Source organism: Motacilla alba, chromosome 1A, assembly GCF_015832195.1.
Source record: "Motacilla alba alba isolate MOTALB_02 chromosome 1A, Motacilla_alba_V1.0_pri, whole genome shotgun sequence".
NCBI classification, from domain to species: domain Eukaryota; kingdom Metazoa; phylum Chordata; class Aves; order Passeriformes; family Motacillidae; genus Motacilla; species Motacilla alba.
In genome coordinates this window covers 55,148,448-55,165,940 of record NC_052031.1, presented here as the reverse complement: position 1 = coordinate 55,165,940, position 17,493 = coordinate 55,148,448, and the positions used below count along the sequence as shown (strand labels likewise).

At 41.6% G+C, this 17,493-nt stretch overlaps 1 protein-coding gene across 5 annotated transcripts in view; it reads right to left on the bottom strand.

The window, feature by feature from the left end:
- The window catches only part of SHISAL1 (shisa like 1), an 80,403-nt gene that overhangs the window by 11,478 nt on the left and 51,432 nt on the right, over window positions 1-17,493 (bottom strand). For 4 of the 5 annotated variants that reach the window (XM_038154470.1, XM_038154466.1, XM_038154467.1 and 1 more), the window contains one exon: window positions 13,689-17,470. The exons of the other annotated variant lie outside the window; for it this stretch is intronic. In XM_038154470.1, the coding sequence (XP_038010398.1) occupies window positions 17,455-17,470 (16 nt within the window). In that variant the 3' untranslated portion in view covers window positions 13,689-17,454. Of the gene's footprint in view, window positions 1-13,688; window positions 17,471-17,493 lie in introns of those variants that run through there. 5 annotated transcript variants of the gene reach the window in all.

Sequence of the window (17,493 nt, the reverse complement as noted above, 5' to 3'; positions counted from 1 at the left end):
TGGCTTGCAGGCCCCTCTGTCCTTCACAGCACCTTCAGTTGTTTCATCTCACTCTTTTGTAGATTGCCACATGTGCTTCCCCTCCTATAAAATGCTTTACTAATCTGCTATCTACATAATTTAAATCACTAGACTATTTGACGGGATACATTTTCTTTTATTTATCCATCTTTGCTTTTAAATAAATGTTTAGAGGTGAAGCAGATAGAGCAGGCATTTGTGTGTCCCAGGACAGAGTGCAGTTTCGAATGTGTCCCACCTATCAGCCAGTTACTCTTTTCCTGTACCTGAGTGTCCCCAAGTTGCTGCTGGTCAGGTCCTTCTTCAGGTTAAGGTAAAATCAAGAGTGTCACCAAAGTGAGAGTTACTGAAGTTCCTGGACCCAAAGACCATAGCAAAGTTCATGAATATTTGTCTGCATCACAGAAGCTAAAATACCACTCCTGTGAGTAGCTCGAATTTCCTGCCAATTCTTCTCCTCTGTCTAAAGCCATGGGAGAATGAGTGGGAGGATTTGGACAGCAGAGCCAGACCCCACTCAGCTCTGGAAGCCTCTTACAGCAAGTAGGGAGTATTCACCCTACATTTTCCAAGCTGGATGAGTCTGGGCCAAATCCACAGCTTCTCCCTGAAACCAAACCCTGATAGGACAGTTGCTAAGCTAAAAGGTCCTCTTCCCCTACAAAAAAAATGAAGTGGGGTGTGTGATTGATTGATTGATTAATTGATTGACTGGGAGCTGGACCAGTAAGGTTGAGAGGTACTGCTTCACATCATTTTAGAATAGCAGGATCCCATAAAAATACCTGCATTTTCCTAAAAGAGATGAATGCTAATTTCCATGTGCAAGAGTGTTATATTCCAGTTCCCCAACACAGCTTGCTTGGCAACAGAAACACTGTGTTTGTCACTTCTGGTCACTTCTACAGGGTTTTAATGCACTTAGAGCTGAAGCCTGTGTGCTGGAGGTGGCTCAGGTTGTTCCTTTTCCCTGGCAAAAGTTAGTCACTGTACAGCACTCCACACTGCTCAATGAACAGCACCCAGGCAAGCCACACCAAGCAGAGGGGAGCTTCAGATCAGATATTGGGAAGAAATTCTTTACCATGAGGGTGGTGAGGCCCTGGTACAAGTTGCCCAGAGAAACTGTGGCTGCCCCATCCCTGGAAGTGTCCAAGGCCAGGTTGGATGGGGTTTGGAGCAGCCTGGTCTAGTGGAAGGTGTTCCTGCCCATGCAGGGGGTGGAACTGGATAAGCTCTAAGGTCTCTTCCCACCCAGATCATTCTGTGATTCTGTGATTTTCATTGCTTGGCAAGGCAGCAGCCAACTAAAAGACTGCCTCCTCTTTGACAGCAGTAATTTCTTGGTAGCTCAGTTCTGCTGGAATGAAATGCCATCCATTAGTAATGAAGGAATGATTCAGAGCCTCTGGAGCCAAGTTTTTCCAGAGATTTCTGCCATTTTTCTAACAAATGAGGTAAACAGTATCCACATTCACCATTACAAGCCCTCTGGTTAAAAAGCATCATGGATCACCACAGTCCCTTCAGGCCTCAGATACACCCTGGATCCATTACACAAGTTGTGGCTCACAGTTCACATGAAAGCAACCAGCCTCTGCAACTGTTCAGGTTTTACTCTGGCATAAAATGGCACTACACTGATCTGAGCAGGCCTGCTGTGATCTGTATCTGCCTTCCAGCCTGCTCAGTGGGACTGAGAGAAAAGCTTTTGCTCTCTCTGAGCACAGGCAGAGCTGGGATGCCAGGCTAACAAACAGCTTTCTGCAACAGGAAGCCTTTGGTGGCTACACCTATTGTTACAGGAAATAGGAATGTGCCCTCCTTGCCCAGAATTGGAAGGACGAGGGAGGACAAAGCACAACACACGAGACTTCATAAAAGACTCACCAGATTGAAAGGGAGGACATGAGAAATTAATTGCAGGACAAGCACTAAATGAAAAGCCATTCAGTTGTCTAAATACATTTCAAACCAGAAAGGAATAGAATATAATCTAATCCCTCTGCCTGTGGAGTCTGCCAAAGAGCAGGGAAATAATTTTCATGTTTGGAATCAGTAGACTCTTATGGCTATGTTACATAGAGCATGTAACATGATATCCAAAGTATATAGTGAAAGGTTGCTTGCATTACCAATACTAATTCTTGAAAGTTAGAAAATTCCAGAGTGAATGCTGTTAGTTCAATCTCAATTTGGCCATCTTGTTTGCATGAAAGAAAGTGGAAAGTCTCAGACTTTTTAGGTGGGGCTCCTCTTTTTTTTTCTTTTTTTTTTTTGGAGAACATCAAAATAGCTGAATGATTCAGGTTTTTCCAATGCAGAGGAAACGTAAACAACAAGAAAATTTTGCTTCAGGTTGGCTCAATACCAAAGAGATTGAATGTTCAGGATTTTTTGAACTGACAAGGAACAACTCAGCATTAAGCAGTGGCCCTGGGTGCTACCATCTTGCCATAAAGGAGCATTGCATTTGCCTCTATTTTCATCCCCAGCTGAATTACCTCACTCTTGATGGATCACAAATTCTCCTCCAGCTGTGAAATGTATCCCAACACCTGCATGAGGTTCGGATAGGAGGAGGACCTTAAGTGGTGGCAAATCAGTTTTGTCACAGCCACTGTTAAAAATGACCACCATCACTGACAGCTTCTGCTAATATTTCTAAATAATAGCTGGCTTAGGGCAGACAGACATTTGGTGCTTAAGAGTCTACACAAAAGTCAGGCACTGGACATGTTCAACTTGGAAAACAGCCTGAAATTTCCACTCAAGTGCTGCTCCTACCATAGCTGACAATTCTGCAAAAATGGAGAGAAATGTCAAAATATGTTTGAAAGCAAGTACCTCAAGATGGTGTTAAGGTTTAAATGGAATAAATGTCTACATGCCTGATTCACCAGAGTTAAACAATATTGCTTTGCAGGTGGGAAGAAAGCATTTGGATTTTTAAATTTACCTTGCATTATGCTTGCAGTGTGTTTGGTCACTGCTGCAACGAGCTAACATCAGCAAAATGTCTGTGAGCTCAGACACAAAGTGTGAATGTCACCTATCAGGCTGTTCTCTCTTCCACCTAGGAAATGCAGCTGGGAACCAGGCATGTGCTTACTTCCACTGCTCTTTCACAGCTGAATCGCTTGTCTGTATAATGGGAGCTAATTATCACCTAAGGGCAGCATGTGTAAAAAGGTGATTGCTGACAGCTGTCTCAGACATCCCAGCATTGACTGTTTACAATGGATTACCAGAAAAAAACAACTTGTGAAGCAGTTTTAAAGAAGTTTCCATCTGAATAGTTTGTTATGAGAGCTGGTAAGTCTGCTTTTTAAATTCCTCACGACTGTTATTATCGATGCCTTACTTGAAGGGATGGGACTTCTGTGGGGCTAAAAGCGATTTATTACTCAGATGAACATCAGCCTCAAAGGCGACGAGATTTTTAGAGGGGTAAGAAGTCGGCCATAGGTCAAGGTAGTCACAAGTTTTTTCGTTACAAAGCAATATAAAACATTCTAATCCAAAGAAAATTGCCACAAAGTTTATTTTGGTTTTGTAACCTATCACCTTTATTTAACTCTGCTGCACTGCGGATACTTTTGGGCTATTATTGCACGTACACACAGATACTTCTATGATAACATCTAAACTCTTAGCTTACTCTGTACAATTATATTGCTGCACTATAAAGCCCTTCACCATCTTACCCAATACCATTTCTTACTTACTTAAGGTATATTCTTACTTACAACAAGAGAAACATAAGTTTATAATTTTTCTGCTTAATGTCTGTGTACTATTTTTTTTTTTACATGAATCCAAGCTTCTTCCAAGGCTGTGAATCAAACGCTTCAGCATCTGTGGAAGTTTCTAGCTTTCCATTTCCTGCAATCACATTTCTTAAAAGGTGAGACCACCTTACAGACCAGTCTAAGCTTGTGCAACTCCCATAAGGGCTCAAGGGTGATAACCTGAACTGCACATGGCATCACATCGCTTCTGAGAGCTGCTCCCTGATTTTGGAGGAACTTCAGACACTTTGGGAAGCTCTCATGGTCCCAAGGGACAGGCTGGCTTGCGCAGAGAGAGCTGCTGGCAGATGTCAGGCAGGTGCCTGCTAGCCAGGTCGTGTTGCTGTCCTGCAGAGGAAGGTTGGTGGGTCAGGGGAGGTGTAGGGCTGCTCTCTGTGTCAGAGGGACAGACACGGACTTGAAAGATTTAAACTCCACTGCTGCTTATTTTCCAGATAAATCTGAAAACAATACTAAGACCTTCTAATTACCAGCAGCTGCATACCCCCCTCTGGTGAGCACTCACCCATGAGATTAGGATATCACACCAGTGGAGGGGCTTTCTTTGCCTCTTTAAATTACTTTTAAATTTGATTCTGTGACTTTCTGCTGCTAATATTGAGTTCAGAGGTGGTTTTCAGAGGAACACTTTGCCTATACGATGTGTTTAGGCTTCACACTGGTAGACTTACTGTTTTGGACTTGTGTCTAGGGCAGTGCTGTGATTTGGAAGCCAGAGAGCTGGGAAATAAATTGCAAACAGTCAGGAACTGGTTTTGGTACAGCACTATGGTCACACTACCAAAGATCTGGCTGCTCTTTTGGGAAGTGAGGCTTAGGATCTGCTTGGATCCAAGGCCTGTCCTACAAATGGATGCAGGAGGAGGTTTGGCACTTGCAGTGAGCCTGGAGAGCTGCAGCAGGCAAGGACTTGCCTCATCCAGCTCCTTCCCCTGAACTGCAGGAGTTAAAACAGCAGCTGGCTTAACTTCTGTCATTAACATGGCTGCCTGGTCAACAGAGCAAAGCTAATAAGAGGGAAAACTGGTCTCCTGTAGAGTCTCTGGAATATCTATAATTGTACAAATTAAATACGTATTTTGTCCCATCAGGTGGGTTGGGTGGGAGAGAAATGAAACCACACAGGATACAATTTTCTCTATTTTTTTTTTTTTTTACTAATGGCCATATTTTACAATACTCACTTGCAAAGAGCAGTGATTTGAAACCAATTAGGTTGCGAACATAAATAAACATTGCTTACTGTAAATAATGGTTTCTGAAGTAATCCTATGCTCCTGAAAGTCAAGTATTTTTCAATTAGTAGCAGTGTTTTTCATTTGGTAGTTCCTGAACACTGTTCTGGAAAGTAAAAACATCCAGGAGAATTTCTGAGGTTTGTTTTCATTTTAAATGGAAATATGAAGCATTCAAAGTTTGATTTACAAGTTTTGACTGGAGGAACAGATGAAGGTTTGAGCACATAAACTGAAAGATGATCACTGAAAAGCTGTGTTTTTCCTCACTGAAGAGCTGCAGTCTGACTTTTCACGATCTGAAATGTTTTCTTCCTCCTCTTAAGGTTATTTCAGAAAAACATCAAAACACCCGAGACCTTCCAAAATGTGTTAAAAGAGTGGATGGCCCATTACAAGTAAAACTTAAAATTAGTTGGACTTATTAATTCTCCAGATATGAAACCCTTGTGTCACTACCAGGCTGCCTGAAACAGATGTGTGGCTTGAGACTGAAATTCATCTGGTTGATTGTTGATGAATTTTTTTGCTAATATGTGGCAGTCCTTAAACAGCTGATATGCCTGAACCATAATTTCTTTGTATGATTAAAAAAAAACCCAACCCTGGTTTTGCTATGTAAACAGTTTGAGCTGCTTTCAAGATTTTTCAAGACCCCAAGGCATCATAATTCCAAGCTGAATGTGGGTATCATGTGAAGAACTCTAGACTTATTATTCCACTTAAGACTGTGCTCATTTTCACATCTTTTTCATGTAACTAGAGTGACCAAAAAGCTTTAATTGCTCTCCTATCATAGAGGAAGATATTTAAAAACAGAGGAACTATTGCTAGAGGCAAGAGAGTATTTTTTGTCTGCTTCTTTAAGGTCCAAGTGTGTTGTTTTGGAAAGGAGAATTATTGCTGTGTGTAGTGTAATTTAATGGCATAGAAAATCCAAGTGGGCTTAATCCCACCTAAATGCAGACATCAGAATGGTAAACTGGGTTAGCTTCTAGAGAGTCACCTCAGTGTCCTTTATTGTCAACAGAAAACAACTCTGAAGAGCTACTCTATTTCTCCTCAGACGGGCTCCAAAAGAAACTGATAGTGCAAGAACCTCAGAGTTCCAAGCCTAACTTGGGAAATGAGAAGGCCCACTGGCCCAAAAACTGAATTATAAAAATGTGCAGCAGTAGTACAGATTTCTCTTAACACCATCTTTACTCTCACACTGCCACATGCAAATATACAAAGTTCTTCGTAAATATTTGAAACTCTGTTTTACAATCCAGTACCACTAAGTTGAAGGGTTTCTGTAGTCTCCATGTTCTGGTTAGAAAACTTCTTCCCTCAAGTTCATTCACCACCAGATTTGATGTACACCTATAACAGACCTGTAACATCCTAAAAGATTCTGATGGAAAACCCAAGGCCCGTAGGTATCTCCTCAAACCCAGCTACCTCTGGAAAGGGAAGCAGATTCTTATCCCACATCTGCATGTGCAGTCCTAGATTTTTCCCCCCCCATCTCTCAAACTCAGTGGCAGGAAAGGTGAATCCCTGAGGCTCATGACATGCAAAGAGATGCTGCATGTTCCTGTGGGTGGGGTAATAAATGGGCACTCTCTGGAGCAGGGCTTGATCCTCAATTTGTTCTTGGTACTGCTGTAAAAGCTCTTAAAAAAGCTGTGAACTTGAACTGTTTCTGCATCAGTGGTAAGGACTGAGCTATCTCTAATTTCAGCTCATCCCAATTTCCCAAAAGCTGATGTCACCAGCTTTCAAAATCTGTTCCTAGAGAGTGACTCTGACATTCCTCAGACACTCAAATATTCTCCATGGGTGCTGAGCTCTTATAAAGTAGGGCCAAACCATTCATCTTAGATCCAGGAGAGCACAGTGGAAATACAGGAGGCTTTACAAGAGCGTGCCCTTCTGTGTTAAAATTCAGGTACATGATAGGAAAAAAAAAAGCCTCCTTTCGTGCTGACTGACAACTTGAATTTAATGGATCCTCTAGAAAGTGAGGTTAAAAAAAAAACCCAGTAAAACTTGGTATGTGATTTATGATGTAGCTTATTAGGACACTGCCTTTCCCTGCTTACACCGTCTCCTAATGCACTGAAAATACTGACAGGGATTTTTAAAAACCTACAAGCACCAAAATTTTGGTTCAACAGTATTGCTTGATGCAGAAAGAAGAGCACTTACAGAGCAGTCTGGTATCTTTTAATTTTTTTAATCTATTTATTTATAAATGAAGGACAATTTAAAAGGCTGTCTGTGCAAGCTATACTCACTATAGCTCACAGTATCTTTACCTATGGGGATGGTCAACTCTAAGTGTTGTAATGGGTTTTTGCAAGTTACACCTGAGGGTAAATGCAGCTCAGTTATACAGGACAATGTGGTTTGTACCTTGGCATCAATTGAACAGAAATGTTAGTGAGTAGAGGAGAAATGTGGCCAGATGTAAGGAATGCATGTGTTTATTATGCATCTATTTATCCGGCCCATAGTTCATGTATTTAATCTCTGACATTATTTATATACGTGTAGCTTTGTTTCTGTGTAAAATTCAAGAATAATCTACTGAGCTAAACAACAGCTCAGGCCAGCCTACAGGTGAATATCCTGCTCTTTTTGCCCTAACATCTTGGCATCAGCAAAATTCAATCTCTTAAAATTGCTGCCTAGCATGTTCTGATGTCCAACAGAGGCTAAAACCCAACTACTTGCGTAGAAATTGAACTGCTGAAACATGCTGCAAGGAAAAAGGGGTCAGCCAAGCATTAGATTGGAATGTTCTGGTGCCATTTGCAGAGCTTTGAGGAGCTGGCTTCTTCTAAGGCCCAGAGAAGTCAAGAAAACTGAAAGCCACTGAGATTTCAGGGGACTTATGTTAGAAGCAGGATAAGACTTTGTCCCAGATTCTGTTTGAAAGAATGTGGCAATGCTGGTTTACAAAGCAGATCAAATGAGTATATTGCTTGAACTGGATCCCAGATGGATCATTAAGAAATACTCCAGGCTCTTTTTCCCCTGCTAGGAGGGTGAGTGCTGCATAGAAAGGGGGCAGAACAGTGGAGGAGGAGGAAGGTGCCCAATTCCTGTGCTGGCCTCCAACAACCAGGGAGCCCCTCTGAGTACTGGAACTGCTCCTCAGCCTCTGCACTTCATTTGGCTCAGGAAGCTACCTCCCCTTTCTTTCTTCATTTCCATTTCTCTCTCCTGAGCATGAACAATCTTCTGAGACAAGATGCATGTGCTGCTTCCCTCTGCCTCGCCAGAGGTTCAAATTGCTCCAGCTGCACAACCATCTATTTAGGACGGAGGAATCTGTTTCAGCACTTGAGTTTTGAGCACCAAACCTGTGGTTTAACCCAGAGCTACATATTTAGTCCAAATTAAATTAGCTTTTTTAGTTACCTCTGTACAATACAGGAGGTTCTGTCATTTCTGGAAATAAAATGCATATTAATAACATGTGAGAAAAAGTATTTTTTGAAATAGTTATTACTTTACCAGAGCTTTATTTTCTGCTCTCACTTTTCAGTATTAAGAGAGCTAGTCTTCTGAGTCAGAGCACAAGAGAAAATATGTAGTAGTTACTGTGTTGAGTGCTTTCATTGTAGGATGAAACCAGTCATGTTTCCTGCAACTGTTCTTTCTGTGTATGTTTTTCTTTTCACAACTGAATTTGTGTGGCTTTTCTAGCAGCAGGAAAATTTAAACTATTTCTTTTAAAATAAGTTTCTGGAGATACTTCAATTAACAACACAGAACTGCTTTTTAACATTAACAAAAGTATCAACAGCTAAAATCAATAGGAATAATAAAGCCTTTGAAATTTGATCTGGTTCCTGTTTGGCTTCCTGTTGTAGATACAGTCTATATTTCCTTGCACATAATCATCCAAGCAATAAATAACTTTTAACTTCATTTCTTTGCAGTTAGGAGCAGAAGGGCTACACCTACAACACCATAATTGGTTACAGCACTACACACTGGAAGCAATATTAGAAAGGCAATTTTATGCAGAAATGCTTCATCCATTCTTTCTTCCGTTCTTTATTCCGCTTCTTCTTTCCTCCCTGCCTCTCCCATGTAAAAAAGTGATAGGAGAAATTGAGGTGTGCTGTGATGTGGAAAGAGAAGAGGCCAAGGACCCTGGGCAATTTTAGCAGAGTGCAAAAGGCAAAAAAACAAATTTTCTTCTGCAGCTATCTGAGCAGTATGGCTGGTTTTACACTGAAACATGTTGTGAGGCCAGTGCTGGAACTGTGACTAGTTTATTATTTTTAAATTGTCTCACAGTCGCATCTATATATGGGTGTGCTGGGACATCAAATGTCCTTTGGCTGCAACAGGAACTTGGTGCATGGCTCAGTGGCAGTGTATGATCCCTGCAGAACAGCATTTCTTGAATCACAGAGAAAGAAAACCAGTGCTTGGTTGGTGTCACCGAACTGAGGAATTCCACTTGGTATGGCATGGTTTGAATGATAATTTACAAAGCGTGGAAATTTTTTGTTGTATACCATTATGACTGCCAGTTGGTGGGTTATTCTCATTTAGTTCTAGGTTACTTTTCATTATTTGCCCTTTTTTTTAAATCTCTGTGCACATTTCATATTGTAGATCGTATGCTTATTTTTTTATGACAGAAATTTAGGCTTCTTAGAGGTGCCCAGTGATAACTGCAGCTATCACGCGTGCCCCTTAACATTAGAGGAGAAGCAGAAAGGCTGTAAGAATTCAGGATGATTAGTTCCACAACAGCTTTTACATGCACACACTGTAACAGAGCCCATTGCTGGATGCTCTCTTGTCCACTATAATCTCACAGTGCTTCCACACGAAAAGTTGGAAGCCTGTTACATACAAAAATAATTTTCACCTTTTCAGTGCTGCTATCACCTCTGGCTCTCTGGGCCCATGGAACCTGAAAGATGAGGACTGGGCAGGTGGTGCTGGGATGAGGCTTTGCCCAGAGATTCCCATTCTCTGGAGTGATAATGCAATCACTGCACAGTTCCACTAGCATCAGGAGCTATTATGCAGCAGCTGCATAATCAGGCATTTATTGGAAGAGGTAGGGAAGGAAGAAGGCCACATGTTTGTCCCCTGCAGTCCTGAATGGTAGAGGGTGATACAACTGGGAAAAGCATTGTGTAAGTTTTGATGTGCAGCTGTTGGTTTGTGTTTTCTGACTGCTCAGTGAGCATGATGAGCTTGCCATGCTGGGAAAATGTGATGCTTGCATCACGCCAACCCCCTGCAGCTCCAGGCTGGGGCAGAGGGGCTGGAAAGCTAGGAAAGGCCCTGGAGGTGCTGGGAACAGCGACTGGACAGGAGCCCAGGTGTGTCCAGGTGGGCAGGAGGCCAATGGCACCTGGGCTATGCCAGCCATGGTGTGGCAGCATGGCCAGGGCAGTGACGTCCCCTGTGCTGGCACTGCTGGGACCACAACTTGAATCTTGAGTCCAGTTCTGGGCCCTCACAAAACAGACATTAAGGGGCTGGAGCAGCAGGAGGGGCTGAGGGAACTGGGAGGGGGCTCAGCTTGGAGTAAAAGAGGCTCAGGGGGGACCTTGTTGCACTTTATCGCTATCTGGAAAGAGACTGAAAACAGGCGGGAGTCGATTTCTTCTCCCAGCTAACAAGCAATAGGGCAAGAGGAAGCAGCCTCAAGTGGCACCAGGGAAGGTTTAGGTTGGAGAAATTTCTTCACTGAAAGAGCTACCAAGCACTGGCAGAGTCTACCCAGGGCAGTGGTGAAGTCTCCATCCCTGGAGGGATTTCAAAGTTGTGTGGATGTGGCACTTGGGGACATGGGTTGACAGTGCTGATGGAATGATTGCACTCAATGATGTTAAGGGTTTTTTCCAGCCTAATGATTCTAAGAAAACTGATGTTGGTGTAAATCTTCTGGGACTGCAGCCTCACCTCTTCCCCAGATAAATCTGATTTTTGAAGATTTTTGTTCTCTTAGGGTCCTCAGTTTGGCTAGCTGTGCAGACCTAGCTTCCCATTCTTCCCACTGTTGCTTATGTTCCCCAAGCTGCCTTGCCAATTTTAAAATGACAAGTAATGGGTGTTCTGCTACATCTCAAGACATTTCCTTGATCAACTGCCAACTTTTAAAAAAAAGCTCATTTGGAGCAAATCCCACTGGCAAATTTCAGCTGGATAAATGACTTCTATAAACTCATCTTCCAGCAAAATGTCAAAAAAAATTAATCAAGCTAGGCTTCCAAGCAATTTCATCCATCTTAAGATAAGTTGAATGAATAACCCCCCAGAAATGCCTCTTTCAATGTGTTAGTGAGGGTAACTAGCAGATACAGGACTTTTAGATAGCTAAATTGACGAAGTTTAATTCTGCTCTTTATCACCAGTAAGGATTTGTATAATTAGATCTTCCAGGTATTGGATATTTTTCTGTCTTTGTACAGTCGTCTACTATCTGAAATCTCCTGGCCATGAAGAATTTACAGACCAAGCTTAAATTACCTTTTAATGTTCTTTTAGCCTTGAGCTTCTTTAACTCCATAGTGACAAACTTTCCAGAATTCAGGTAAGTTCTGCGGCTCTTCCTGAATGCTTTCCCAACTGTCACTAGGATTTTTGCTGCTGCAGGCCCTAGGAAAGGTGGTGTTTCCCTCTAGTTTCTCACTATTCGTGAGACAACAGTTGTCTACTAATTGGCATCTCCTCTCCATGAACTCCAGAATTCCAAAGTTGCTTGTTTAACCATCATCCCATAATACCCTCAGAAATGCATCCCAATTTTTGTCTTCTTTTTGTTGTTCAGGCAAACACTGGGGCTCTTTTTAATTGGGATGCCTATTTTTGTTATGCTCTAAGAGGTTTCAGTGAATATTTAAAAAAATGAGTCAACTCTCATTCCATTTTGTAATATTCTTTGAAATGCCTTAAAATGCAAATCAGGCAGGTGTTTTTTCTGGCTGCTGTTAACTTCAGCAGCATGAGAGAAGTTTGGGAGGTTTTTGGTGAGTGAAAGGCTGATTTCTGGCTGCCTTCCAGTCACAATTTCTTCAGAATGTTTTTGATGAAGCTGTGCTGGGGATGAGCAGGTAGCAGGTGCTGGTTTCAGCAGCTCCCTGTGACTCACCACTTTCCAAAGACTGTAAATGCAACAGAAAATTACTTTGCCTCCATCCTCTGCGTGAGTGACCAAAATCTGTAACACTAATCAACACAGAATATACTTAATGACTGTTTAATTAATTTACTGTAATTCCTGATGAAGCTCACTGAAGTTCCTTTTCCATGTGACAGTCAGCAGTGATTTCCAGCAGACAGGAGGCAGTCTGTGTGGTGTGTGCTCAGCAGAGCTCAGCTCAGGGATAATATCAGCTCGTTAATACACACGATTCCTGTAACTAGGACAACTCCTTTGTGCATAAACTCCTCCTTGATGTACAACACCAGTTTTTCAGGAAGGAAAATTGTGGGTGGAGCTTGCTCCCTTCCAGGTTTGAGCCCCACAGTCATTTTTCTGTTGTGAGCTGCTGTGCAAACACCTTTCCATCTCTGCCTTTAACATTTACTGTCAATAGCTCTGTCTCCCAAGTCATTTCACCTCTGAGATTCTCTGGAGCATAAGTAAAGGCTCCCACTATACAGAAACACCAGGAAACAGATACCCTATTGGGAAGTGAAGTGAGGTAGTTTATTTCCACACATAACCACTTTTTACCCACCTTTTTTTTACGTTCCTGTATATTATGATGAGTGCCACATTCTAACCAATTATTCCTCTGCTGCTGCTCTGTGCAGGCTTATAGTGTTGTGCTGATTAAACTCATCTCCAAGTTGCTTGAAGCAATGTGCCTCACTTGTTCTGTTTTGAGATCATGTTGTCACCTGAGGTGGGACTAACATTAGCAGCATTTCCAATTAAGTTCCAGTGACATGTCATATTCCTGCCATTTCATGTCTTAAGCTGGTTTTATCTCCTCAGCATTGCAAATTTCCACGAAACTTTCTATGTGGATTTCAAACTGTCCTCAGAGGCATGTTTTTTTTCCTGCAGTGAATTGTAGGCGTCTGCGTCTATTTATTTATGACAGTGTTGATCACGCAACTTCCCCAAAAGCTTTCAAGTGCCTGAAAATTATTTGCTGATTGACATCAGCGTTCTCTCATGTCTCAGTGAAGAGTATAATGACACAGATTTCAGTGCTTCTTGATCTATTTTGCTTTTGAGACTTAAACAGCCAAGATATCTCTGATACCTTGCTAATAATGAAAATCTGTGTCTAATTTCTGTTTCTTTTAAGTTCTTTTTTTGAGCTGTTCAGTGAAATATAATTATAAAAACAAGGGTGTAGTGCTGCATTTTAGTTAAATGGTATGCTCTATCTCACCCCTCGAAAATGTACGGTTTATTCCAAGCTGTGATCGTCCCCTGCAGTGTCATGTGTCTGTAATCCCATTGGCCCAAGTCTTATTCTGCGCCCACTTTGAATCTCCCTCTTCAACTGTGCGAGGGAGACGAAACCCTTTCTCTTGGCTCCTTTTCTCCCTAGGCTCTCCCTCCTTCCCCCTCCCTCCTCCTTCCTCCCTTCCCCCTCAGAAACCATGCTGCTCCCGGGAGTGGGCCCCCCAATAAACCCTCATCTAATTAACACCGTCAGAAGCCGTGTGGAGTCTCCTTGCCTGCCTGCTGCTACCAGCGAACATACAGCTTAGGAGGCCCCCGGGGACTCCCTGGGGGCCCACTCAAAAGTACTGCTTCACAAGGTCATACAGACAAGTGTTAGCACTTCTCTGATGAACTGACTACTGTGGTTGTTTTCATTATGATCTTATCAGGAGACAGGGACAATAAAAGTAATGATGTGGTAGATTCCTGACCTCAGCTCTCACTGAAAATAATTGTCTGATGTTACCATTTATGGTCCTGCCTTCAGCATTATCATGTAAGTTTCTGATTATTCCATTAATGTCTGATATCCCATAATATGCCATTGTTTCACATAGAAATTTTAGTTTACTTAAAAGATCTTCTGCTACCCCATAGAAGGATTATTTATTACATATGTCTTTTTGCTTAATAATAACTCTGAAAATAATAAATAGGTCACCACAGGATCTTCAGTACTGAGTTTAGGGAGTTACTTGTTTTTTGACATCCAAAATAGACATTGGGAGTTCCTTTTCCAAGGTGGAAGCAGTGGCAGCTTACTTCAGAGACTCTTACCTTGTTTGTTCTTCTTCCTTCTCACTTCTGTTTAAAAGCACCAAGTGTACATAGATAGTTGTTCTGCAGGTATTTTAAGTAGTTCTCTACAGCATAAACTACTGAAGATGGGAAATATCCTGTCTATATTTTTTTTCTGTTTTATTTTTGAAATGTGCTTTCTTTCAGTTCAGAACAATGAATTACATTAAATCTCCTCCTTAGAAATCCTGTTGCCACTTTGCATAAAGTAAGGATTGTCTATTTAAATCATTAACTCCAGCTTCTCAACATCTCCCCTTTTATTCTTTCTATCCCTGGAAATATCTTTGGCTGATGCTAAAGTTTTTCTGTCGTACTTCAGAACCCAAGTGAGAACGTTATCTTCTTTTTCTGTGCATATTTAAAGTGTGTAAAACATTACTCAATTGCTGTTGAGCATCTAGCACCTAAGAGGATGCCAGAGGTATGACTTATGTAACTATCAAAATATTTATAGAGTGTTTTAAAGTTTACTGGTTCCTATTGTGACAGAGGAGATGGAATTGGTTGATACAGTCTGGGATGTCAAACTCCTTCCAGTGTGATGCTACAGTGTTGTGACATGCAGTAAAATTGTGGGCTTAATTGAAGTGTTCTGATTTCACATAAATTTTATGCCGCTATTTGCTACTTCAGTAGTGTCATTCCATATCTGTATCATGGGGATAAGGTAATGATCTCACTGCAAAAAATTCTATCCAGAATAGATGAGAAAATTTAAATATGGAAGAAGTTTAGCTCTGGTTTCCAGTAATTTTACTAGATTTCATTTCTCAGCATGAAGAGTTCATTCAGCAATAGTACTCAGATAATCTTTTAACCACTAACTTTTGAGTGAGTTACTAATTACTATTTTCTCACAATTCATTATCATATTTAAGTTAAACTGCTTCAACTGTACAGTCCCTTTAAAAGAAAGATTTTCTTGAATGTGATGAATGCAACAGTCCCAATGAAAAGGCTGAGAAACAGCTGCAATAGGGAATAGCAATCAGTCCACATGCCATGAATTTGAAGTTAAGAACATAGAGAAATCAATATGGGGTCCATAATTAACAGAGCCAGAGGAAAAGGAGAATATGGCATAAAATGAACAATGTGTACTACATATGTACCAACAAAAGATGCAGTTTGTGCATATCTAGGCACACAAAGACTTAGATTGAACTGGACAAAAACCTTGCATATTGGCTTAACTTCACATGCTAACAGTGAATTTCTAAACACAAGGAAGAAAGGAAGCAGGCACTCAGTAACTTAAATTATTTAAATGCGAATAATAGAACCAATGTCTCCCAATTTTTTGCATGTTGTATCGAGGCAAACAAACAAGACTCAGAGCACTGCAGATTTTGAGGTGTTTGGTTCCAAGCCCACTGTGTGTTTGTGCTGTTGGCTTCCTGCTCTGATGTGCTGGTTTGGGCTGGGGTAGAGCTAATTTCTATTTTAACAGTTATGCAGTTCCCAGCAAGCAAGGTAAGAATATTCAGAAAAAAATACATTCAGCATTATCTGTTATTCTAACCCAATATATTCCAAAGGCATTGGAAGCCCACAGATAATGGTAGGTGTAGCCTAACACACTTACCTAATCTTTGTAACCAAACAGATTTTCTAGGTGATTTCAATTCCCAGAGAGTTCTTTCAGAAAAGCACAATATAAGTATTATTTTTTTTTCATCTTTTAAAAAACCCAAATTACTCATGCTCTGACTTGCCAAATTTAGTCTAACATAAAAGTCTAGGTAGGGGCTCTAAATAAAAATGATGCTTGGTCCTATGAGGCAAAATTCTGCATATTTAAAACAGCATCATCCTATTGCTGTTCAGTGAAGTAATTCTGCAAATATGAACTTGATATCTTATTAACCTAAAATGGAAGGAAGCAGCTTTTTTCCCTTGTTTACTGCAAATAACTGTATCAAGAGCAGTGTCTGCACAAACTCTTCTGTCACCACAATGGCTCATGATTTTGGTGGACTGTGTGCACAGTGACCCACTGCAGCACCAATGTCCCATGACACAGGCAAGATTGCAGCTCCTACAAGTCACTGAAGGAAGCACTGCAGGGGTAGACTATACCCTGTTTGAAAATCTGCTATCAAAGCAAATTCTTTCACACGATCTTTGTAGCCACCAGCAAAATATTCATGCAGTTTTTGTATAGTTGCTGAGGACATGTTCAGTTACCTGCTGGCTCCTAAACTCTGGCAGTATTTTATGGGCTCTATTCTCTCTGGTGCTTTGGTAGTCGTCTGAAGAGGTGTCAAGAAGCAGGTGAATAGCAGCAGGCTAGAAACTATTCTATCTGTTGTCCAAAAGAGAAAGTGCCCCAGAGGAATTCATAGCAAAAGCAGATTCCAGCATTTAATAAGGGAAAGTAAAATAGACTTGCCTTTGCCTAATCCATTCCAGCTGTGTGAAGGAAATAGCAGGGGCTAACCCTGCTGGGCTGCTCCTTTCCTGATTGTAGCCAAGCAGCAGGTTTCTAAAACTGAGAGTCACGGAGCATGTGTGTGATCACAGACAGTGCCTCTGCCTGCTGTTGTGCAGAAAGGCAAAGAACACAGAAGCAAATGTTGGAATTCCAGACAGTATTTATTCTCTGTGATTTGCATCCTTGATGGAGGTGAGGAGGAGTTTACCATCAGCAGAGCAAGGCTGAGGGATCAGGTCTTCCTCTCACATTCCAGAACACAACACAGCCACAGAGTACCTGGAGGAATTCTGCCAGGCTGCCCTGGCCCAGTCTTCTTAATGTGATCTTCCTCTTTAGTATGTTTTAATTACTATTAATTAACAATATTCCCACAGTTGTGAGAACAAGTTGTTTCAGCAGTCAGGATTTCGATTCCCCAACTGGCAATATTCCATTTTATCACCTCCCTGGCTTTTACTTTGCTGAGCAGTAGAAATAATTTGCCTGCTGCTTGTTGGAGTTCCATTTCCAGGTGTAAAACCTTGCTCAGGTAACTAGACTGCAGATTCTCCGTCTAGCCAGGGAGTATGGAGGGCCCAGCTCATTCTCTGAAGGATCACCATGAGAGAAGGCACAGCTATGTGAGCTCAATCACTGTGGGCTGTGCCGGTGCTGGGGTTGCAGAAGGTGCATCCACCATGACCTTCCGCCCACACAGGCCTTGGGCAGCCCTCAGGTGGTTTTCATACTGAAGAAGAAATCAGCATTAGT